Consider the following 25020-nt stretch of genomic DNA (forward strand, 5'->3'; position numbering starts at 1 on the left):
AAAAAAAAGTCTCAAAATAATGTAACAAACACAGCAATTCTTAGTTTCAGGTGATTAGGACTAAGAAAAACAAGACTATGAATATTCTATTCCATTTCTGCCCCTGAATCCTACACACTGATCCTTTAAAACAGCCTCCACAAGCATTTAGAGCATCATGAGTTATTGTGACTCAGCAGCTCATTACGAGCTTTGCAGCCTGGAGCTGTTTACTAAGAGACGTCCTCAGCTCACTTAAACCGTCTGACAGATAAAAATACCCAATGTCAGCACAGATGCTCCGTTATATCAGCAGCGAACAACTGGCCAATTTGCAGTGTTTTTGAATTGTAAATTCATCCATCAGCAAACCAGAATGTACAAAAAAAGAGAACATTTTACACCAACATTTACATAGACCTCAGCTGACGATATGTCTCTGGGCGTTGCTTTGACACTCATGTTCTAAAGGGATCATTATTGGAAACAATAACGCGCCATGACAACTTCTGCCTTAAAGCGCATCGTTTTTACTCTTGTCGTGTTCTTATTGTTTGCACTCATTTCCCAAAAGCCTGACTAAGATATCAGGAGAAGCTACTTAGCCGGAAACTAGAGGCTGTGACGAAGATGACTGGAGAGCACAGAGGTACTTAAAATATCTCAGAGAGTGTAATTTCTGCAAACGTGTTTATTCGATACTCCCCTAGAACTGGCTCCATGGACCTCTTACGTTTAAATGGGTAGAGATCTTTTACGTAAGCTGGTAACACATAAAACCTTTCCATTTTTGTGTGTCGGAAAGAAGACATTGTTAAATCCTTTTTGATACAGTGTTACAGGTCCACGTGTGTGTTATCTGGATTATTAATTTTAAGAGCCACATCATGGACCACTTCCATAATGCTTCTTCTTGCATTTATGTTTTGTTATACCTCATAAATGTATAAAACAAGTGTCCTTAAAGACTGTAAATGTTGACAATGTTTATGGAGTTTTCTTTTTTGCTGTCATACATGTGCAATTATCCCCATAGTACTACTGCTGCTTCATATTTAAATTTTTTTAAAAGGTGGAATTTTGTTGAGATTTTGTTGGGAATTTAAATGAGTAGGTAACACTGACTTCAAACACTGGATCTATGTGTGAAGTGAGAATTTATAGAGGATGAAGCTTGTTTTTAAACTTAAATGTATGTTTATAGGAACCTGTTGTGGTATGAGTTCTGAGATTAGACAAGAGTGCGTGTTTATCTGTGTACATCTGTTATGTCACTGTCTCAGACGGACCACAGCAGAGAACCTGAAAGACTGTTTTAATATCAGTTTAACCGCATCAAAGTTTGTCTTTTCTCAAATAAAAGCCAAATAAATGTGTGAACTGGACAAGACTTAGAATACTGAATGTCTCCCAACATAAGCAACGCAGCACAAACCACTATAAATGAAAGAGTTTAGTAGGTACAGGTTGTAAACAGTCGCCAGAAACATTTCTCCTCAAGGACATTGGAACTGTCTGAAGAAGAATCGACGGGCCTTTTCTCCTGCTGGGAAGCAAACAACACCAGCTTTCTAAGTTGAAGGCATTGAAACAATTCATGGATGGACACGGCAGCAAGAGGAGCAACTTCTCCGAAATCGTGCTGCTTCTTCAGCTGACAAGCGTCTCCACAGTCGCCGAACACACTGGTTGAACTGAAAGGCCTTTAACTGAAGCGACTCGGTCTACTCATAAGTGTCCGGTTTGCAGGAGAGTATATTTGGAGGTGAACCTCTCCACACTCTCCCCCTCCAGGAACTTCATGGCTCTCCAGTGGATCTTGCCGCAGTTCTCCGGCTGTCCGAGGGGTCCCAGCTCCTCCCGGATGTACTGCAGCCACAGATCTGCAGGGAAACGGAGGAGACAGCTTAGAATTACAGCTGGGAGGTGTGCAAGGACGTGCATGAAATTAAATTAAATGACATGACACTCAACAAGGGTTCTTTAACCTTTGATATCTTCTTTATTTGGCCTAGAAACCAGACTGGTAGTGAGTGTGAGATCCAGCCTTCGATTGACATTCTTCATAACAGATCTGAGCTTATCCATAATATGTTTTGTTGTTTTGTTAGTTGGTAACCTATAATTAAGTCTTTGATACTTGAATAACAGGAATAAATATTAATAATAACGAACACTACTTTTCCCTTTGACTCTTGTTTCTTTAAAGCACAGGTTCACCCAAAAATCTGCTACTCGAGTTATTTGATGTTTCATTAAGTCTCCATCTACTTCAGTTGCTTTGTGAGAATGCTGCCAATGTTCCTCAGCCGTGAAGCTCCAGAAATGTTTCTTAACCTGACTTTCGATCAGCGTGAGGGTGAGTACCTAATGACATCATTTTCCCTTTTTTTGGAGAACTTAAACTCTGCTCACCGTCATCGGATGTGCCGAACTCCTGCAGGGCCCTTTCATAGTAGTCTCTCAAATAGTTCATCTTTGGAGTCTCCTGGAGAGTAAACAGTGTTGTTATCGCATCAGTAACAAGCTATGTCATTCAAAATCTGACTTGAAGCCTAAATATTTCCGATTACAGGTGCAGTCTTCACATGTGATTTACAGTGCAGCTGCCATACGTACTTGCTGCTTCTCGATCTCAATCATGGTGTTGAAAAAGGCCTTGGACAGGGGACGGTTTTCCTGTAAGCTACAGAAGAATAAACCCGAAGCTTAAAATCAACGAGACACACTTAAATTCTCAAGACCGCATTTTGACACTGGGTCACAATGATTTGGGACCAATTAAATGTTTTATCATTTTTGTGTGATTCTTCAGTTCAATTAACAAGGAGATCAAAGTTATTTGATTTCACCTTGTAAAGGTCTTCCTAGCTTTCTTGTAGCCTCCGGCGGAGTACGACCAGTCCAGGTAGCTCTCTTTCATCTCCATGGCAACAGCCGGGACTGCAGACAGCAGGCCTCTCTGGGAACAAACGAGAAAACAAAACTGTCTGCGAGCCGTTCTCATTTTGGAGGACAAAACACTGTGCCGACGTGAGGGGCTCTGAATCTTTTGTGCTACATTTTTAAGTTTTTAATCCACAGGTGCCATCGAGAACAGCGCCTGCACACAGTTCTCTACATAGATTACACAGATCACTGCATAGATTATTTTATTTTATGGAGCCATTCGTTTATATACGTTTCCTTTCGTAAGATCTTCCGCATGGGTAGAGACTGAACTGCTTTTCCTGCCAAGTAATGTACACAGGCTTCTCATTATGTGCTGAATGTTGACAGCGAGCAGCGCTTTCTGTCAGCTGTCACAAAGAACTCCAGAACTGTCGACGCTGTCTGGAGCTGGACATGGATTCAGGTGGACTACCTTGAAGACAGCTTCGGTCTCGTCAGGACTCTGGTTGGCGACGCTCCACTGGACCTGCAGCTGCCAAAGTGGAAGACTCTCCTGTGAAAAAGTAACGGAGAAGATTTAGTTGATCTCTAACCAGGACCGTGTTAACGTGGAGAACACGAGATGGAATAAAAAGTCAAATTTTGAGGTAATTCTTCTTTATTCAGGTTATAAGATTGTATACTTCTACTCCATTACAAAATTTAGATTAACACTTCTTAAGTTTAACTGTCCAAATCCCTGTTGACAATGAAGTTGACTCCCCTGTGAGTGGTCAACTGCAGAAAAGGTTTTTTGGGTTACTAGCAGAGTAGGTTTACATGCTTTATTGCTCAAAAAACTGTTTCCTCAGTGCTGCAGCACCTTGTTCCCCCTCTGATTTAGCTCATTCAAGCCCTCATCTAAGCATCGTAGCTGCTATTTGGAGCAGCTTCAAAAGAAAAACGCTGCGTACACACTGACGCATGATTAGTAACAAAAATATCGGTCGCCGGCTTCACATGCATTCAGCTGACGATGCTGTTGTGCTTTTGCTTTAGTAGGATTTTTGAATGCATGACTTTAACTTATAATGTAGTATTTTGAAACAGAGATCTTCCTCCAGCATTTTCAAAGTCATACAATATCTTCATCTACCTTTAGTTTTACGCTTGCTGATTAGGCTTCTGTTTCCCCATTACATGCAGAGATTTCAAAAATGGGTAATGAGTCAGCAGCTAGTACAACATCTGAATGTCTAATCGCCTTGCTCCAGCCTTGACAGCTCAATATGCCTTCAGAAAGGGCATGAGTGCACAATGAAAAGAAAACATCAACATTTTGTTTCTCAAATTATCTATTCTTCTGTGACATACAGTGAGGAAACATTTTATAGCTCGGCATACCAGACGCAACCCCCTGGGGGTTTACACCGTTTCCCAACACTTAGGGTGTTTGTTTTGAGAGAAAGGACTCGCCTAATCAGCAGCAGTTTAGTAATCCTCCTCACACAGCTAGTTCTCAGGGAAACAGTCTTGTGAAACGCACACCACAACAATAACCAGCTATTCTGCTCACTCCTATAAAAAGGGCCTGCGGCTGAGTGAAGGCATTCGAAGTCAGACAGCATTACACTGTCATGTACTGCCAGCGATGTGAAAGAGAGGGAGTCTGGGAGACGATAAGTGAGGAGAAAATGTGAGTCTTGTGTTCAGACTGTTTTACTCATTGGTGCTAGCTTAATAATCAGGAAAAAAAAACAAAAACATTATGGATATCCTCGAATATCTGAGGTGCTGCAGGGGATTTTTTTAAGGATTAGTTCATTCTCTGTCCAAAGCCTGTAAATCTGTCAAGAGTGTAGGGTTCAGCATTTAATCCTACTCATTTAACCTTCATGTTAAATTAAGCTCAAACATGACTCTGGCCTCAAATAACTAACAATCACACAAATGATGTACAACAATAATCATTGCAATATTAATTTTTTTAAACATGTCTTCAGTTCTCCTCGTGATAGAGAAAGGGGTGGAGGAAGCAATCTGAGGAACTTAATATACAGTAATGGAATAGAGACTAATTGGGCCAAGGAGATGGCCCACTTCTACAGCAGTGCTGGTGGCACGTGTGTGTGTCGACCTCCAAGGAGAACAATTATACTTGGATCTTAGGAGAATGACTGATGTGGTGTCGGTTTAAGCAGCGAAAGTGACCAAACAAATGATGTAGAGTCAGAGTGTGTGTGGGCTCTGCGCACCTTGGGATTGATGTGCATGAGAGCCTCCTGGAATAGCCTGCCCACTTCTCCGCTCCCCAGCTGCATGAGCGTTTGCAGACTCAGGCTCCACATTGACACCGACTGGCTGTAGCGCTGCGTGGCAACCATGGCAACGCTGGCCGCTCCCTCAGCATCCCCGGATGAGAGCAGGATCTGCAACTTTATTAGAAAGTCAGAGAGGAAGAAATCAAGAAGATTTCTGCTTTTTATTTTGTTATTTTAGCCGCACCTCTAGGTAACTAAAAACATAACATAGGAATGAATAAATTAACACCCACATAGGGACTTATCAACACTATTCATATTGACCAATCACCAGTGACACCACAACGAGCCACTGCAGATCAACCCAGGTACTCCATCTACAGTTGTGACCACACTAAATTAAAAGTTAGAGGGAAAATCTCCCACATTTTTTGTGGATTTTATGATAAATGTTTGACTATTACTGACTGAGAAAGTGGAGTCCTCCTGCGGCAAATTCACTTAAATTGAGGTGTTAAGCAGGGAAGTGTTGTGTCGTATTTTACCATTAAAGGTGATGAGAGGAACTGAAAGTTAGTATTTGTCGCCTGACTAAGTTCATTTCACTGCATATCAATAGTGACAAAACTGTGTGAATGTACATAACTGCTACACTGATTCACAAATAAGTTGTTTTCTAAGAGGAGTTTTGGTAAAATGTGATTTTGGATGCAAGATGGTGTCAAGTCTGTGTTATTTTATGGATTTATGTCCTCTCAATTGGATAGTAAACACCAGAGAACAACAGGAGGTGTGGAAGGAAACAGAAGCTCTGAAGGGGTCTTTGGCTGCACGGCATGAGCTTTAAACCACCAGGACATCCTCTTTTGTGTGTGTGTGTGTGTTTTGAGTGCCACATAGTTGTCGTTTCTGATGAAGACGACTGAAACTGACGAGCTTTCAAAGACATTTGTGTTTTTTGCACCATCAGACTCTGACTGGTGCGGTCCTCACTTAATCCAAACAAACGTATTAAACATGCTTTCTGTGTGAACAGACATTTGACGAGTCATTATTCAAATGAAAGGAGACTGAATCATCGCGGCTTAAGGGCCCCTATGTCTCTGGTAACACATTTAATGAAGCCATTATCTTACCCAGTTCTTATAATAATCCTCCCTCAGCAGAGAGGAGTCGTGGGCGCGTTGCAGCACTCCCAGCAGCCTCTCCTGCCTCTGCCATAAACAAACACAGAAAGCCGTGTCAGGATTTACCGATTAAACACACCCACCTCCAAACACACTGAAGCCACTGACATTCTTCTGTGCTCTCAAAAGGTACTGTCATAGAAGCAGAGTCCAATATGTTCATTGCAGACTGAATGGATACTCTGATACCTTTTCCTTCAGCTCTTGGACGTTAGTCTTCCTCTTCAGCCTCTCCAAGCAGAAGCCCGCATAGCAAGTCCACATGGGCTCTGGAGCGCAAAGCACACAAGCACAGCGATGGTTTCTGATTTCTGACACATAATGTTGTCGGGCAGTATGCAACCAGTGCATTAAAATCCAAACGTAAAGCTAATTTCAACACGTTAACAGAACTTTTTAGCATATCTAGATAAGATATTTTGACGTGAGTTTGGCAAAACAGGGCTTGCTTCAAATTTAACAACATATGTGCAAAATGACTACGGGAAGGGATTTATTAAGTAAAATAAAGTCATTCTTGTTGAGTAATACAGGTACCACTACACTGTAAAGAAATATTTGTCTTTCATTTTGTAAAAATAATTCTGTGTTTTATTCTAGTGCAGCGGGAATAAATGTGACTGTGCAAAGTGGCAAAACCTCAACTGTAATTAAAGGCTTTTGTTGTTTTAAACTCTCTAAGTTGTTTTCACACTTTATAAAATCCACAGGACACAGTGATAAAATGATAATTATGACTACTCCTCAGATTTCAAACAAGGCCCAACTACCACGTCTCTTCTCTCTGTGTTTGTACGAGCTCCTACCCGTGTTAAGGCTCTTGACTCCCTCCTCGTAGACCTGGCAGCAGCGCTCCTCTCGCCGGTTGATATCGGAGGCCCGGCCTTTGGCTGTCTGCAGCTCCTCCCCTGCCGATGGAGCCTCCAGCTCCCTCTTAGCCATGAAATCCCACGTCAGGCTGTCTTCTGTGTAGTTGGCCTGTAAGCTGCAAACAATGAGGAGGGGAGAAGGTAAGAAGTTTGAGTTAAAGAACCCTGGCTGTGGTTGAGACAGAGTGAAAGAGAAATCAGCTGGGGTCTCACTCTTGCAGGATGAGGTCCTGGAGTTCTTTGGTGAAGTCAAAGATAGCTGCTATGTTCAAGAGCGAGATGACGAACTCTGCTTCTGTCGGACAAAAAATCAGGAACACAAAAGGTTAAATTACCTTAAAATGTTCAATTTTGGCAAACAAAAGTTGATGCCCGGTCGCTAACCTAAGCCAGGGCATCATTGTTGCAAACTAGCTTTACTCAAAATACAAACAGACAATATAAATTTAACTATTATCATATAAACTGGGATAGATTTTATGAGTGAAAGATACCCATTTGTAACATTAAAAGTCAAAAAGAAAAGAGGAGAAAACTGCAGGTTATGTTACCACTTTCTCTCATATTCATGTTTTTGCACAGAACTGAAAATCAAATCTATAAAAAAGCCCACCTTTGATTTTGCCTGTAGCGTCTTTGTACACAACCTCGGCCAGTTTAGCACTCAGGATCTCTAGAGAAAACTCATATTCACCCTGGAAGGAGTGAAGAACAGGTATTCAAGCACTGAATCAAAAGTGAGTGCTTTTAAACATGTGTTTCCCACAGTTTGTTTTCAACACTCACCAGGTCCATCTCAGCCTTCTCCAGCTCTGCCTTCTGCTTCCTCAGCTTCTCACAATGCAGCAGCTCCATACGGAAGTACTAACACAGAAGTGTTGGAAAATTCCCGACTCTTTCAAAACCCCTTTCAGTGCATTTCAATCATGCAAACATAGGAATCTTGGCATTGAGTTTCACTGTCTAAAAATGCAAGATAATGTCATGGTTAAATATAAAGATATATTTTGCTTGTTTTACCTCCTGGTAGACTTTCTTGTTGTTTGGGTGGAAGCGCAGCGCCCTCAGAAACAAGTGTCGGGCACTTTCAGAGGAACTTCTATCCTCCAGCTCACTCTTGGCAGCCATGATCCACAGGGCTACAGATGAGGGAGTATAGAGTTACGATCAACTTGTTTTTGTATGTGACAACAACCTCTTCCTTGTTTGCCTGAGCATATACTTTTTCCACCCCTGAGGTTGGGATTATTGCGTTGAAGGTGGTGAGTTTAAACGGGATTGACAACAAATGAAAAGCAAAAGTCTTCTGTACCTGGCTTGTCAGGATGTATAGCAAGCATGGCTGAGAACACCTTGCTGATCTGGCCTTTGGTGGCCTGATGAGTAAAAGAAGAAGAGGATCATTAGGCGCTCATAAAGACAATGTGTTTGACCCGAGTTGTACTCAAAGCTCATGACAACATCGTTACATACCCATTTCTTACAGAAAGCAACATGTGAGAGCCACAGCTGCACATCATCCTGTGGGAAAAGAGGACATTGGCATGATGGGTAAAAATTGCAATGATTTCATTGATACACAACTAAATAGAGTAGACATGCTTCAGTGCAGTACCTTCCACTTTTTTGTCGCTCTTCTGAAGACGCTGTTTATTCTGTGGATGATGGGGAACTCAATCTCCTCGATTTTGAAGTGGTAATGTATGTGCTGCAAAAGAACGATGGGCAGTTAAATGACCTCAGTCAAGTGAAAGACACTCAAGCTGCTGGCCTGCGCAGTTCACCACTCACAACACATAAAACAATGTCTGACTTACCACTCTCCTCTTCTTGATCAGCTCCAAAATGTTGATTTCATACTGTAATTAAAACAACATTTTGACATTAGTGTTTTAAACACATTAAAAAACGGAAGTAAACATTAACAAGATTGCTGCACTCTACCTGAACGTATGCAACAAAGTCCTCTTTGTTCACAATCAACCTGTGGAGCTTGTATTCCAGGGCGGTCGCTCTCTTAATTATGGATCTAAATGGGTGAGTAAAAAAAACACATTTGTTAATCTGAGAACCAAAAACTAAACTAGCCAGCTGTACATGAATTAGAAAGTCGAAGCTGTGGATCTGAAAATGTATTCATAGGTTCTATAGATTTGGGTATAGACTGTTCAGCAGTGGTTGAATAAGTATTAAAACCCTTAGCTTAACTAAAAGTTCGGATACCACACTGTAAGTATAAATGCAACAGCTATTTTCTCAATGAGTTAGAGTAATTAATTGAAACAATCGCAAGTCTTCACATTCATGAACCTACAAGATTGAGCTGTTTTGCATGAAAAATTGACTTACATGATCAAAATAGTTGGCAATTAATTTTCTGACAGCGAGCTAACTGTTTCAGCTGTACCCTACATTTTAATTTCTAAATAGAAAACCACATTTTAAAAATACTCTACATGCATGTCTCATGCTTTCAAATGTCTATAGTGGAGATCACACTTGGGGAAGTAGGAAGGGGCATGAAAAGAAAATATTCAGGTAATGTATAAGTACCTCACTTTTGATCTATGGTACTTGTACTTGTGTTACTTAGTTACATTCCACCACTGCCATCCAGCACCTGTGGAGCAGCTACAGTATTCATTTTTCTTTACCACACAAGATCTGGAATTTTACTCGGTTGTATCTTACAGAGAAGCATTCAATTCATAGAATCAATACTTTGATGTACAGTTTTGGGAAAACGGTGCCATTTATTTGAGGGTTTATTTTTCTTTAAGACCCACAAATACTGCATTATTACAAACTCTAATATACTGCAATGATAAAATGTGTACTGATGCGTTGCTCCTCTGAATGAAGGCATCTGGAAACTGCTGGTAGGTTACATGTTGTCTTACCTGACTTCCTTCTTGGTGAACAGTCCCACTCTCTCCAGCTGCTCCAGCTCAGGGATTCGGTCCTCTATCCGCTGCTGAACGATCTCCGCCATCTTGTCCACGCAGTCGTTACCGGCTCAGATGCGCCTGTTATTTCTGTGATATTACAGATATCGATGTCAACTTTCGAGTCGACGTTAACCATGAGACTGTCGGCAAAGGAGCAGAAACTCTCCTCCACACATGTGTGGAAGTTGTGATACGGTCGCTCTTCCGGTTCCGTCTGCAAAATGCTTCCGTCGGGAAACGCGCATCAGAGCGTGTTACGCCAAGCCAAATTCAAACAGGTTCATGCAGTGATTTACTGATTTACTGTCCAAATAACCTGTTGGAGGGCTGACGGGTCGACTTCACTGTTGTATAATGGCATGAAATATCACGTTTTTTGGTCAAATACAAAAATGAATATAGAAACTATAGGAAACTGTAATAGAGTTTAGAAAACTATTTGAGAAATTAATTAGAAAGTGATCCATATCCACATAAGTTATTTTTCAGTGCGAAGTAGGCCCTAATTTGATATAAACTTCGAAATACCTCCGCTTCTTTAACGTGGAAAAATAGGGTCTCTTAACCTCATAATTAACTTCCTTCACTGAATTGAAATATAGTTTTTCCTCTTGATCATCATTAAAGTATTTTGCTATAATCCCCATTCTACTTAACTGAACTACACCGTTGTATGTACAGTATGCATACACAATGTTGTTGTAAAGTTGTTTCAATGATTGTTTAAAATACGAATACGACGCAGCGAATACCAAAACTCTATTATTATGACTCTATTATTTTATAGATATTCAATAATACTACAACATTTTATGTATGTATGTATGTATGTATGTATGTATGTATGTATGTATTATTATTATTATTATTATTATTATTATTATTATTATTATTATTATTATTGTATTCGCTGGCGTGCTGTGTATACCATAAAAAAGTTAATGTTTATTCATCAGTGAGTACTTGTTCTTGAAGCATAAGAAGTCCTACGAGTAATAGAATAGAAGATAAGTTAGAACTAAAAAGTCCCGACTTTCCGCTCTTCTTTGTGTATTGTTGATTTATTACAGATCAAAGTACCAGTTTTGTCGTTTGATCCATGGACTAATCTCCTCTAACAACATATAATGAGAGAAAGGACACTGGGGTCATGCTTAACGGGATTTACAGTAAACAGAGGGTTGGAGCTGCAAGATCGTCCTGATGTTTTCGCTGATAAACTCGATTTCCCGCAAAATCGCAGAAAGCGAGAGCGGGTTGTATGTCATCTCCGGAGGTCAGCAGCCAATCACAGCGCTGAATTCTCTTACTCCGTCTCCCATTGGCTGACAACTGCCTAATACTCTGTTGTTCAGTACAAATTGAAGGAAACCACACCGACAATAAATTACAGCTAGATAATAGAGAATTTGGTTGAAAATACTCCCACCTTCTCCAACTTTAAACGAAATTTGTGACAGCTGAATGCGAAGAGACCTCCGGCGTACGACGGGTTGTTTTCTAGTAAACCATGCTAGCAGTGCTAGCTAACTAGCCAGCGTCTCGTCGCCTCCGCTTCATCTTCATGGGTTTCTGCTGTTGAGTCTGCCAGGCTTGTGCTGGAGGCAGCGAGGCTAACAAATTAATGCCATCGGCCAGGGTGGGTAGCCTTTATATGTGCGCTATATCTACCGCATGCCGATTTTGGGGTTTTCGTTTGTCGTAGTCTGAATACTGCGCTGAAATACCAAGCCAACTAACATGGTAGCATTGTGCTTTTAGCCGAGCTAGCCAGCTCGACTGCTAACGCGAGTATTTGCCCACTGGCTAAGCTAACATGTTGTATTGCCACCGTGTGTGCTGTAATAATTTGTGGGTTACCATGTGTTGTCGTCTCACACGCAGAACTCAGGTCATATTATGAGTGGGGCGAGTTGTAAAGCTAACGGCGCCGTGTACCCCGCCTCATCAGCGATGATGAACTCTGTGAAGAAGCCGAAGATGGAACAGATTCAGGCCGACCATGAGCTGTTCCTACAGGCCTTTGAAAGTGAGATTTCACCACTCGACACTTTGTACCGCGGCTTGTCTGTTTTAGTAAACACGAGGAGAACTTTCTCGTTCTTTTAATCAACATTTAGCCACCAGATATAAACTTTATAACGTGACTTATTTTGTTTTCAGTATTTGCCTTTGGGCTGACAGGCCTCCATAGCTTAACTGGTATTCCAATGGAGGAGCCACTGATTTTGGTTTGGATCTAAACTTCTCTCACGATCACTGCATTTAAGTGGCAGTTATCGGATTAAAACGAATAAAAAACACACGTGTTATTCATTGTCTGCTCTGGATGCATTGTCAAACCAGACAACACTAGTTAACAACCCCTCTTTTGCCATGTGTTGGCAATACATTGGATGGATTTACCAGTTACTGATATGGTAAAATTGAGTGAGCAAACACACTTTCCAAACGTGTCCATATTAATCATCACTATAACACTTGTCTCCATTTACAGAACCAACTCAGATATACAGATTTCTCCGCACAAGGAACTTGATTGCAGTGAGCAACTTACTACACATACATACACATACTGGCCTACTCAAAATGAGTGTTTTAATTATATTTTCCCTTGTTTTCAGCCCATATTTTTGCACAGGACGCTCACCTTCATGTCTCACAGAAATGGTCGAACAAATGCCAGAAGGTATGAAATCTGATGAGGTGTTCACAGCTATGATATATGATCAGGGATGTCAAATACCTGTAATGTTTTTAATATAAACAATAATTCGTGTTCTGTCACAGGTTTAATTCATTTTTAACTTGTGCATGTTTGAATCCCTCCTCCCAGGAAAGCGTTCAAAGTGGATGATATGTTGCAGACAGTGGAGAAGATGAAGGGAGAGCAGGATTCTCCAAGGTAACACAGCTCTACTAGCGATGATGTGTCTTTTTGTTGCTGGGTAATTTTTAGGAAACAAAATACCATTGAAACTGTATTGACACATTTTCTCACCATTCATAGAAACAGTCAGAGTTCTTGATGTGACCTTATTTCACATGTGAATTTTTCTCTTGCTGCTTTAGTTTGTCTTCGCATCTACAGTTAACCTTCACTGGGTTCTTCCATAAGGATGGTAAGCAGATTTTATTCTTTACTAGGTACTTTTATTTGTGTTTATTGTATTTAGATGTTCACAAAGACTTGGAAAGTGGGCTGCATATAGATATTTTAAAAACTTGTATACCTGCTGGCATCAAGCATTACAACAATTATAGTTGTCACTGAGTGCAATTATATGCACACTAGTATCTTTAATGGGAAACCTAAATTTTCTAAATTTTGTTACTGTGCTGTGTAAAACACCTTATCCAGGGCATTCTTTTTCAGTACAGAACATGGTTGCTGAGAAATCCAGATATGACTGCATACATATGATCAGAAACTTAGAATTGCATAAACTGTGATATTAACAACCATTTTGTTTGTTCCATGTAAATATCGTGTTCAGAGTGAGATTAAAGCAAAGTAAGACTCAAATAGGATACAAGTGTGCATGTAAACACTCATTAAAAGATCTGACTTGAAGCAAGCGGTTTGCCCAGAAAATACTTGCAAACACACACGCACCCAGACTAGTGACTGGAGGAGTCAACGTAGACAAAGTAATGTGGTGTCCTTCACTTGAATGTTTTGTTGTGTGTCACAAAATGGGCAGAAAAAAATGACACTCAACTCTTTTTGTTTTTGACACACAGAAAAGCCATCTCAGAATTCAGAAAATGAACAAAATTCTGTGTCCTTAGAGGTGCTACTTGTCAAAGTCTGCCATAAAAAACGCAAGGTAAAGTAAAAGATGAATGAGCCAGACTTATCATTTATAGTGATTGTGTTTGTTGATTAAATGTTGGTACTTCTTTTTTGTTTCAGGATGTCAGCTGCCCGATTAAGCAAGTGCCTACAGGTAAAAAGCAGGTGCCTTTGAATCCTGACACTAACCAAACCAAGCCTGGCTCCTACCCTTCCTTACTTGTCTCCAGCAATGAGTTTGAGCCCAGCAACAGCCACATGGTCAAGTCCTATTCACTCCTGTTCAGGGTGTCACGCACAGGGAGGAGGGATACTAATGGTCTGGTTAATGGAGAGGCCAACGAGAACATCGGTAGGAAATCCACCTTAAAGCTCTTTGTGTTCTTTTTTTGTCCACATACAGTTTTTTATTTTGGGACGAATGATTGAACAGAGCATATTGTTATGAGATCAGAATAGGGAGGCTGATAGCTCAGCAAGTGTCCATTTGCCAGGAGCCAGTTTTTCTCTTGGCAAATCATCCAAAAATTAGTGTTGATGCAACTGTAAGGGGCTGGTTATGAGATTTCTCACTCTGTTTTTTCATTTTTTCACGTGAAGATGTAACAGATACCCCTAGTAGAAAAAAGAGAAGTTCGTCCCACAGAGACGAGGGGGAGACCACAGAAACCTATGTTGCACAGATGACTGTCTTTGACAAGAATAGGTAAGATCTTATCATTGAGGTTGTGAAATCATTTTTCGCCTTTTGACTCCACCTACACTAAATCTTTGCTTTTGACTTGTTTTCTGCAGGAGATTGCAGCTGCTAGATGGGGAGTATGAAGTGTCAATGCAAGGGATGGAGGACAGCCCTGTTAGCAAGAAGCGGGCTACATGGGAAACTATTCTTGATGGAAAGGTATGGGAGGGGGGGATGGTGTGTAATCCTAACTAGGGCTTCAACTACAAGTCATTATCAACACAGTCATTGCTCATCACAGTTTCCCAGAGCCAAAAGACTCTTCATTTACTGTCTTAAATGACAAAGAAATCAGCAAATCCTTACATTCAAGTAGCTGGAACCAGGAAATGTTTGACATTTCTGCTTGAATAATTTACTCAATTAATTTATTTTCAAAATGATTGGCAATTGATTTTATTGTGACCAATTAACTGACTAGTCATACAGGCTCTAAACCTAACCTCCTTCACATCATCATCCCACTGACCATCACTCTTTATCACTGTCCCGCAGAGACTGCCACCATTTGAGACGTTTTCTCAGGGACCCACATTGCAGTTCATGCTGCGTTGGACAGGTGATGCTAGTGGAAAGTCCACAGCCCCCGTGGCCAAACCCCTTTCTACCCGCAACTCCGACAGCTCTGGCCCCATGGAGACTAGGACCAGCAACCACCGAGCTGCACTCATGGGTAAGTACAGAACGGCAACAGGTTTTCTTGAAATTTTGTTCTAATTTGAAGTTGATTTAAAAAAATATGCTGCATTATAGAAGATTTGTATCAATATTGTAGTACATTCAAGAACAGTGGGCAGAAATAACTCATAGATGAGGGGTCGGAGGGGACATAAACAGTTTACAATTCCACCTTCTCCTTTACTGAAAGTAATGTAAAAGTGTTCCAAAAGGACTCTGAACAAAAAGCTGACCATCATCTCTCATCCAAGCTGAATGGGCCATGGTTTTGGATTTATTATTTTTTTTTTTTTTCACCCACTGTGATGTTGGTGTGGGATGGTCTATTTGTAGCTGAAACTGGCAAAATGCACTCTGTGAGTCATAACTGTTAAGTCCCTTTCAGACATGTACTTCACTCCATGAATGTACTGGCAGCTTAACATTTTACTCATTGAATAACGCTTGTTTCTGAAGAAGTCATAAATTGTGTGCATATGAATATCCTCCAGCAAAATGCTTGCATACCGAATCTGAGCAAATGGGAATTACGTGAGCAATTATTTACCTCATTCAGGCTGTGTGAAATGGGCAGCAGATTCTAGATGTTTATAAATCAGGACATTTATGAAAAATGTATTATGGTGTCTACAGTTTGCTTAGGAGAGTGAGGAATGGGGCTGAGCCTCCCTTCAGCACTCATGATGCATGATGGTCATTAATTAAGCCACAGCAAGACATTAATTACGTTTTTAAAAATCCAATCCTGATGCAATCCACAAGAGAGCTGTAAACACTATTATTCCCTCCAACTGTTTTGGAAGGAAGCAGAGGGGCTTTTTGTCTCTCTTGTATACCAAATATTGCACAAACATTGCTGCTCCAATGTTCCCATTTTGCACAGAACCGTAATGCAACATTTTCATAAGGGACCCATGGCTGAATGGCAAAAAGCCATTTCAACAGGTAGATGAAGCAAGCGATTTTGTCTATTCCTTGTCTGAAAGGGGCTTTAAAAACAGTCTTTTTCAGGTCTTGACTTTTTTGGAAACATTGCAACTTCAACATTTTTCTCAATTACATGTTGAATGTATGAAGTCAAAGTCATGATTTGGTGATTCTCCAAGAAATAACCTGTCCATCTGTTCCCGTCAGCAGTGAAAGAGTCAGTCAGCACAGACATTCAGACGAGGAAAGAGCAGGTCCCATGTGAGCCGCGGCAGAAGCTACGTATATTTTATCAGGTACACCACACGACAGTAAGAAATCACACAACTGGGCCTGGGACACTGGTTATCAAGAAAATGTTGGTGAGGTGGCTGAGAAGCAAAATGTTTTTGAGTTCTGTTATTTTTCAAAAATGTTTGGAGCAACTGACACATTTAGAGATGTTGAACATAGCGTAAATTGACTGTTTTGCTAGGGATGTCCCGATCCAATCCGGGATGGGGGCTGATATGGGCATTTTTCCGCTGATCAGGGGTCGCAATTTTTAATGTTTTTTGTTTGTTTTTTTTTACGTCCGAGCACAATTTGTGGCAGAACACAGACGCACACTTACTATTACTCTGGCAAACCTGTGGATAAATTGTCTGCAGTGTGGAAATAACTTGGATAAGAAAGTCCATCGACAACATTAAACATCTGGATTACGACTGTTTTGCGAGGGGGTAACAAAAGAGCTGCATTTAATACTACACATTTGGTATGATTAGAAAATTAGAGTGATTGTAATTTAATCATTGTGGATAACCAGCTCATCTCCATGGTCGAGGATCAGGGTTTTCTTCGTCACATGGAGTTTTTGGACACCTGGTATGCTGTACGATCTCGGCATTACGTTACATTGACTCCACTTTAAAGTTACGACGTGTCGGTATGCACACTAGTTTTGTGCAGAGCATGTAAAACAGACAACTGAGGAGATGCTGAACAGACAAGCAAACCGTCCACGTCATTTTACATGACAACAGGCTGCATCTTTCTCACTTCCCACTTCAGCTGGCTGTCCAGGAAAATATTAGTTAAGTATCGGCATTTACTAAATATTAAAGGACTCGGATCGGGATCGGGGGGAAAAAAAAAACCTGATCGGGACATCCCTGTCTTGACACTTGATTCAAGTTTTGCATGCCAAAATGTGATGGTAACTCTTATGCTGTACTGTTAAAATCACCCATTTATATCTTTAGTAGGGTTGACCTTCTCTGGTTTAGCTTGTATTTAATGCGATCTGTCCTTGTTCAGTTCTTGTACAACAACAACACACGGCAGCAAACTGAGGCGAGAGACGATCTTCATTGTCCCTGGTGTACCCTGAACTGCAGCAAACTCTACAGCCTGCTCAAACACCTCAAACTCTCCCACTCCCGCTTCATCTTCAACTATGTGGTAAGGAATAGTTCATCTTTAGCTGTGTGGTTGACAGTCACATGTCTTTTAGAAACCACCTGATTTCAAGCTTTCTACAGTTATGAAATAACTGAAGACACGGCTGGAGCTCCAGTCTGCATGTAAAGCTATATTTTACTCAGCACCATTCAGAAAGTGTGTGTTTTTTTTTTTTGTAACTATAGCTCATAAATAAAGCTGATACGAAGCCAGATTTCTTTCACAGACCTAACTGGCGCAACATCTGCACACTCTGATACAGTACAGGTGGATGTATGCACCAATTTTTAAAGTTGGTTTGTGACGACCAGTATATGTTGAAGGAGAAGAAGAATAAGCAAACACTGTTGCCTTGTCGTGACATTAAAACTGCTACACCTGGGTTAGGCCATGCAAAAATATTGATGTTGCCTTTTAAACAGCCATTTCCTCTGGCACTACATTCTGTCTGTGCATTGGAGCGATGACGTTGTATGGTTGAGGGAGTGACGTGCCATGTAGGGAACTATGCCTTTTTTTTTCTAAGACACACACATCAACAGAATGACCTTGACTGTTCTCTCAGTATGTTTGTTTGTGCATGAAATATTATGTTGGAAAATGCCACTTGGATACTGGCACTATGCAGAGATGAATATGGTAAAACGTTCGACTTTTGAGGAGTTTCAGTCCAAAATGACTGTTTAACAAGTGTTCTAGGGAAACTTGTCTTTTTCCACATGCTTTTTTCATATTCTTCATCTTTCTCCATCTCTGCGCTCTCTTTCGGCGCTCCTAGCATAGAGCACCCTCTGTTTGTCTGAATATGTACCTTTATCCAAAGCATAATGTTTGAACAAGCTTGAAACATCACACTTGTAACCCTGACCGATTGTGCCAGGTCCCCCTTGATCAGAATAAACACCAGGCTCTCTGTGTTTTTGCTGAAACGGTTCCGTCTAGAGGTTTCAGTAATTTCTTTACTTTTTTTTTTTTTTTTTTAACCTGCAGCCTCACCCCAAAGGAGCAAGGATAGACGTGTCCATCAATGAGTGCTATGACGGCTCATATGTTGGCAACCCTCAAGACATCCACAGCCAACCTGGCTTTGCTTTCAGTCGCAATGGCCCAGTCAAGAGGACAGCTGTAACTCACATACTGGTTTGCAGGTAAACCTATGACCTCACTTCAAAAGCAGTGTTCAGATTCAAAGGCACCTGTGAACACTTGCTGGGAACACTTTAACCAGACAACAGAATAATGGCATTTTTACTCCAAACTTGGATAATGAGGATCATGATTATCATTATCTTTATTATTTATTATATATCATATTTTATCTATTCAGCCAGACGGCCTTATTTTGGAGTTTGTGTAAGGTTCTGAAAATACTTGTGGCTAATATGAGAACATATCAGAAAAATGGCATGTATAAAATGAAGGGAGCTAATTTCTAACAAATAATAAAAGATTTCCATTGTACATAGTGTACATGCAGAATTTGTTTTCTCTCCCCCTTCCATTAGGCCTAAGAGGACCAAACCAAGTTTGTCCGAATTCCTGGAAACTGAGGATGGAGAGTTGGAGCAGCAGAGGACCTATGTCAGCGGACACAACCGCTTGTACTTCCACAGTGACAGCTGCATGCCTCTGCGGCCCCAGGAAATGGATTTGGACAGTGAGGATGAAAGGGATCCAGAATGGCTCAGAGAGAAGACTGCAACGGTGAGAAGCCATTACTCATTGTGACCTCAAGTGTCTGGCTTCACTGTTCAATTAAGATGAACCACTTGCTTTTAATTCAGACCAGATATTTTACCTATTGTAGTTTTGCAAATATTAGTATTACATATGATAACATGATTATGAGTAACTCATCAATATAGGGGAATGTTCAAGTCACCTCTTTGCAAATGCTCCACCTGCCAGCTCTGCTACATGAGTGGTAAAGGTATTATAATGTTAATGTCTAGAAAAAGGTCAAGGGGATAAACACCAGCTACAGACCTGACCACACAGACAAGCAAGACCATCTCTGCATCTCTCTCAACAGCTCTACATCTCCTCCACCAGGCATCCTGCTAGCCAGTGTACATTCATTGGATAACCTTAGGTTGTGCCTTATTTCTGTCAATATATGAACTGCATCATAGGGCAAAACAAACACTCTGCTATACCCCATTGGAAAAACGTCTACAGAGTGGCATTGCTACCTGCATTCAGGAAAAGCAACCATGCAGCCATCATGCTGAAGTATTTAAAGAACCTTTGACACATGCTGGAGGTCAGGAGGGGCCGGGATTATTGTGTGTAAATATGAGTGGCACAGGATTGGATACATCGGAAATTGATTGACCGATCCGCTGGTCATTGCCGGGCGTGCATCTCTGCAGGAAATGGTTTGGCCAATCAGTCAATCCTACACTGGACTTAAGTAGGCTGTCAGCCGCAGTTCCTTCATTTAGTTTTGTTGAAACTAACTTTAGAGGCAATGATTGAAGTCTGTTGTGATTATCTCAATTTTGAGTTTGCAGTGTTAGGACAAGGAAAACTTAAAGGTCTGCTTTGTATCTTTTCAATATGCAAAAAGACATCTTGGAAGTTTGACTGGATCAATAATGCAGGTGACCTTGTGACCAAATGTATACTTAAGCTTATATCATAAAGCTTTGCCAAGATCCATACGTGAGATTGAGTGGAGCGCTCCTTTCTCAGCATCTTGGGTAGTTATTAACCATCATAGATTCAGATGGACATGAACTTTTCAAAGAACAGTGTCACTCCGCTAATGGAAAGAGCACAAACCCAGCAATGAAATCAATCAAAGGAAGACTTGTGGTAACTTTGACTGAGGCCTGTAAACAAGCACAATCAAAGTCTCAGAATCTTCTGGAATACGAGTGGTTGTGTGTTTTCTGAGGTCTTAAAATGAGAGGAAAGCCACTGAAATGAGTCTTCGGAGTACTGATTTTGGTGCCGAATTACCATGGCAACAAAGACTCAAAGCATTTGGGTCAGCCCTGCTGCCCATAAATAACTTAAAGGTGCTCAGAGCATAAACAGTTGCCAACATAGAACACATCTTCCGCCTGCTCTTATATTTTTATCACTTCAGTATTGATTTCCTGAAGCTGATTACATTACTTGCCGTTATTTCTATCACATCGCCGTCAGGACTGAGAGAAAAATGCCTAAAATTAAGTGATTAACATTGAAATTGTTACATTGCTGTCAAAACAAACCATGCAAGTATTGAAGCAGGAAATACATTACACAGCTAAGTGCCATTGTTGGAGCTTTTCTCATAAATATATAATTGGCTACTGTTAAGTGTTGAGGGGTTTTACCAAAAGTGTTGATGATGTATCATAATCATAGTAAATGTTACAAAGGGAAATCAACACATTTAATTTTGTCTGTTTTTCTTATACTTTCAGCAACTGGATGAGTTCACAGATGTCAATGAGGGAGAGAAGGAAGTGATGAAGCTGTGGAACCTGCACGTGATGAAGCATGGGTACGTTCAATGGTAACTACTGCGGCGTGGTGGGCATTTCTTTATCTTCAAGCAAAAATATCATTGTTGTGTAATGTGTATATTTACTTAGTTTTGATAAGTCTATTTCCTACACTATGAAGGAAATGATTTTGCTCTGGAAAATGTTATTGCCCAATTGTTATAAACAAGAGGGCAATGGATTTAAATTAAATCCAGAGCATTTAGAGATTCACTTCTTATATCTCATACGTACAGTCGAATCTTAGCTCCTCTCCATTTCCCCTGCAGTTTCATAGCAGACAACCAGATGAATCAGGCCATCATGCTCTTCGCTGAGAACCGTGGTGCCCACATAATCCGCCGTAACCTTTGCCGCAACTTCCTCCTGCATCTAGTCAGCATGCACGACTTCAACCTGGTGAGCACGGCCACCATCGACCGCGCCATGGCCCGTCTGCGACAGATCCAAGAGGAGCTCCCGGACGCAGAGGAGGAACAGCCGGACCAGATTCTGGTATCAACAGGAGCCTGCAACGGCACCGCCGTCACCTCCACTGGGGGTAAACAGGGCAAGAGGACAAAAAGCGCACTAACAGACTGATGCTGGATTGATGGATGGATGGAACAATGATTGTCATCTTTTTTTTAATTTTATTTTTGGGTTGTTATTTTTTCTTCTGCAATGAACTTTACCAACCCTTTGGTGCTTAGATAGGTGGCAGAAGTGGTCACTGGAGGATCTGACCTGAAGCAGACCAGTATACAAGGTAAACAAGTTTATGGAACTTGAGAATTGAACCAAATATGAACAATATACAAGTGAATCACCCACATCTACACAACCCAGGAGTTTGAGGACTGGATGATGCAAGTTGAGCCAACTCAATATGCATTTTGTAGGTACCACTAAAGTATCTGTCTTTGGGGGGGTGAGAGTGTGAACAAACTGAGAGTCTTCTGATGTGGCACGACTGTCTTTGGTATGTCCTTGTTCAAGACAACTGTATCAAGACTACAGTTAAAACTGTACTGGTAACATTGTCACTCTTGATGATTTGTACACATACACAATAACCTTGTTGAGAACTTATCCTTTTTAGCTGATTATTTTAGCACTTGGTGTTTTTGTATTTAGAAAGCTTACCTTGAATTGTCTTTTTTTTCCGTTTTTTTTTTTTTCAATTCATGCTGCGCCAAATGTTAAATGCAGCTTTTCCGCTGTCATCAGTGGACAAACTTTAGTGGGTTTGATTTCACTGTTGTGAATGACATTTAATTTGAAGGGTCATACGGTTAAAAATCTACACTTGGAGCCCATGTCTAGAGTATATGAAGCTTGTGATAGGACCCCACAATGGATCGTGGGTTTTGCTGGTAGATTTTGCCATGACAATAGCGTTTTATTGTAAAGCCTTTAGATCCTTTTGAAGAGAATAAATTCAAAACATCCACTTCATCACCCCTAAGCCTTTTGGCCTGCATTGATCATAGCTCAAGGAAAGCCAGGGAACTCGGCACGACTGATTTATTCCACTTTTTTTCCTAAGATTTACTGAAACAACCAGCAGCGCATCACTTCATGTATTGTGTTGAGTGCAAAACATTCAACACATGAAATTCAACAGTTTTTTGAACATCATGTTTTTGTTTTGTTTTTTTACATGGGTTGTGAGTATTAATAGCTGACTGAAATGCATATACATGTGATCACATCAAATGTTAAGCTGTACCCCATCATGAATCCAATAATTAACAGATTGCAGTCTGTCACTTAAAGCAATATGCTGTTTATTGGAGGTTTGGTTTTCAGGTTCAAGTCAGTTGTCTATCCTGTTAGGTGCAGTTTATGCCAAAGGGGAATATTTCCATCAGTCTTTCTTAGTTCTGTATTTTTTACTTACATAATTTCCTTTCAGTTTTCATTCCATGACAAGTTTTTTTTTTTTTAAGGCAGTAGTAGTTCTGTTTTGTAGTGTACACATAAATTGGTGATCATCACCATTCATTCATTATTTCATCAGACTTCCCGTGTGGACAACCAAATTTTACAATCTATTTTCACCCCTTTCCAGCATTTGTGGAGGGTTTCTGTATTCATTTGGAAAAAGGGAGACATAATCACCATGACTGTCAAAACACCCCATTTAAAAATTGTGAACTGTACACTCTGGCTAAGGGGATTTTTATATTTAAAGAAATAAAATACATTTGACCTCATTTGTGTGTGCAATGTTTTCATGGTTTAACAATTCTGGCCCCAAATGGTCAGCCTCACGTTGTCTTACAGTACTTTGTAGAGACAGAATCAAGATTAGCGAAACAGATTGCCTCTTGTCATACGACCGAAATTTGCTAACTTCCTCTGGAGCTTTTGAACACATCAGACTGTCTTCATCACCTGATTGAGCTTGAGGAGTGTACTTGAGATTTAGGGAGTGAACCTTGAATTGAGACTATTTTGTCAACTGCTGGTTCAAGGTAGAGAGTGGACAAGCTCACGGTAGCTGTTTCACATTGGCACTGAAATAACTTCATAAAAAATGCTTCAGAGAACTTGGATTTTGCTGAGGTTTCAGGAAGTCAGTATTGCATATGATGATGTAAATAAGATGTAAGGGTGCATCACCATGGCTTAGGTCCAGTCCTAATGAGCCTTCACGATCAGACGTGTTCTCATAATGAATGTTCACAGGAGGAGACGTGGAATACAAATGACATGCTAAATAGAGTTTTGGTTAATCTGTCGTTTCTCTTGGTATTCACCAGAGACATCCAGACTGCATATACTGCAAATTTCCCAGATGCATCAAGTGTCTTCAGAGAAAAATAATGTGGACTCTAATCTGTCTGTTTTCTGCAGGGGAAGAAACCTGCTAATCTATTCTGCATTTCAGAGTCTCCTTAATTTCTGTTTCCAAATTTTCCCCTTCTGAGGATCTCCCACTCCCCAAAGGTGTCAGAAAATATTGTTTTAATATAAAGTCCACACTGTATATGTGGCAATATAGCACAGTTTCCATCTTATTATCATCTTCCTAGTATGTACCAAACAAAGGAACCAAAAAGATTTGGTACCAAAACATTTTAGAGTTGATGTAGTTCTAGCCCATACTAAGTATTCTCAGATTTAATTTATTTATTTTTTTGCCTGCCATGTCCTCTCTGACACATTAATACATTTTTACTAAAAGCAAGCATTGACACACACCTTGTTTAACTCACATTTAAGGTGGCATCACCATTATGAATCTTCCAAGTAAGCAGTGTTCTTCTCAAAGGACACAAATCCCAATTTAAGCCCCTGGCAACATGACACCTACAGACATAACTAAGAATAAATGCTCAAATAAAGACGGGAATTGCATACAAACTGTAACTCTACACCCATGAAGGCTCTTTTGGGCTTAGCTTCTTGGAGCAAATAAATGTAGTAAAATATTTATTTGTTTGTTTGTTTGTTTGTTTATGAATTGCATAGAATACATTTAGCAGGAAGTCATTTGAGTGCAGGTGTGGAACCGATAATCGGTCACTTGTTAAATCACTGTATGCACATAAAAGAAGGAAAATCGGACAAACAATCAATCTTTGTGAAAAATATATAAATGTTGTATATCTATGTTTTGAAATCAACGAGAAAGGCTAATTTTCTGTGGCTACAGTTTGGCAAAGGACAAATACAAAATGAAAATGACAGCAGAAATACACAAGCTTGCTTTTTTCATATGCAAATCAACTGAAAGTCAACCAGAAGTGACTGGTGTTGTTAGCACGTTGTCATACTGACGTGATCGGATCGATACCAGCTGTTTGAATATATGAATTAAATGATTTGGACCAG

At 40.4% G+C, this 25020-nt stretch overlaps 2 protein-coding genes across 4 annotated transcripts; one reads left to right on the plus strand and one right to left on the minus strand.

Moving 5' to 3' along the window:
- Positions 1-1280: 1280 nt before the first annotated feature.
- utp6 (UTP6 small subunit processome component) lies at positions 1281-12115 on the minus strand. The gene is made up of 20 exons (XM_037101335.1): positions 11976-12115; positions 10068-10202; positions 9112-9196; positions 8985-9026; positions 8783-8875; positions 8641-8688; positions 8480-8543; positions 8188-8306; positions 7954-8031; positions 7781-7862; positions 7381-7462; positions 7105-7283; positions 6488-6567; positions 6248-6325; positions 5106-5285; positions 3344-3424; positions 2832-2941; positions 2599-2665; positions 2395-2467; positions 1281-1862 (listed from the first exon to the last, which is right to left on the minus strand). The coding sequence occupies exons 2-20, from the start codon at positions 10157-10159 to the stop codon at positions 1708-1710; spliced, it is 1788 nt and encodes a 595-aa protein (XP_036957230.1). The 5' UTR covers positions 10160-10202; positions 11976-12115; the 3' UTR covers positions 1281-1707.
- Positions 11545-23396, plus strand: suz12b (SUZ12 polycomb repressive complex 2 subunit b). 3 transcript variants are annotated; one of them, XM_037101269.1, is made up of 17 exons: positions 11545-11754; positions 12000-12144; positions 12613-12659; positions 12740-12804; positions 12952-13020; positions 13188-13237; positions 13860-13945; positions 14032-14263; positions 14512-14617; positions 14707-14812; positions 15149-15326; positions 16466-16554; positions 17558-17701; positions 18692-18849; positions 19207-19405; positions 21118-21209; positions 21468-23396. In XM_037101269.1, the coding sequence occupies exons 1-17, from the start codon at positions 11740-11742 to the stop codon at positions 21778-21780; spliced, it is 2094 nt and encodes a 697-aa protein (XP_036957164.1). In that variant the 5' UTR covers positions 11545-11739; the 3' UTR covers positions 21781-23396. The 3 variants fall into 3 exon arrangements, with proteins under 3 accessions (XP_036957164.1, XP_036957182.1, XP_036957174.1); XM_037101287.1 differs by having other exon boundaries at positions 21118-21197; XM_037101279.1 differs by having other exon boundaries at positions 16469-16554.
- The last annotated feature ends 1624 nt before the right edge of the window (positions 23397-25020 follow it).

This window comes from Acanthopagrus latus, chromosome 1 (assembly GCF_904848185.1).
Source record: "Acanthopagrus latus isolate v.2019 chromosome 1, fAcaLat1.1, whole genome shotgun sequence".
In the NCBI taxonomy this organism is placed as follows: Eukaryota; Metazoa; Chordata; class Actinopteri; order Spariformes; family Sparidae; genus Acanthopagrus; species Acanthopagrus latus.

What these genes read in the sequence shown, in the direction of transcription:
- suz12b (XM_037101269.1), top strand. An exon ending in GCACAAGGAACTTGATTGCA is followed by an intron (nt 12,660 to 12,739) that starts GTGAGCAACTTA and finishes CCTTGTTTTCAG; the next exon opens with CCCATATTTTTGCACAGGAC. An exon ending in AGAGGCCAACGAGAACATCG is followed by an intron (nt 14,264 to 14,511) that starts GTAGGAAATCCA and finishes TTTCACGTGAAG; the next exon opens with ATGTAACAGATACCCCTAGT.
- utp6 (XM_037101335.1), bottom strand. Translation starts at nt 10,159, where the DNA reads ATGGCGGAGATCGTTCAGCAGCGGATAGAGGACCGAATCCCTGAGCTG. An exon ending in TTCACCAAGAAGGAAGTCAG is followed by an intron (nt 9,197 to 10,067) that starts GTAAGACAACAT and finishes TCACCCATTTAG; the next exon opens with ATCCATAATTAAGAGAGCGA. An exon ending in ACTTTGTTGCATACGTTCAG is followed by an intron (nt 9,027 to 9,111) that starts GTAGAGTGCAGC and finishes TTTTAATTACAG; the next exon opens with TATGAAATCAACATTTTGGA.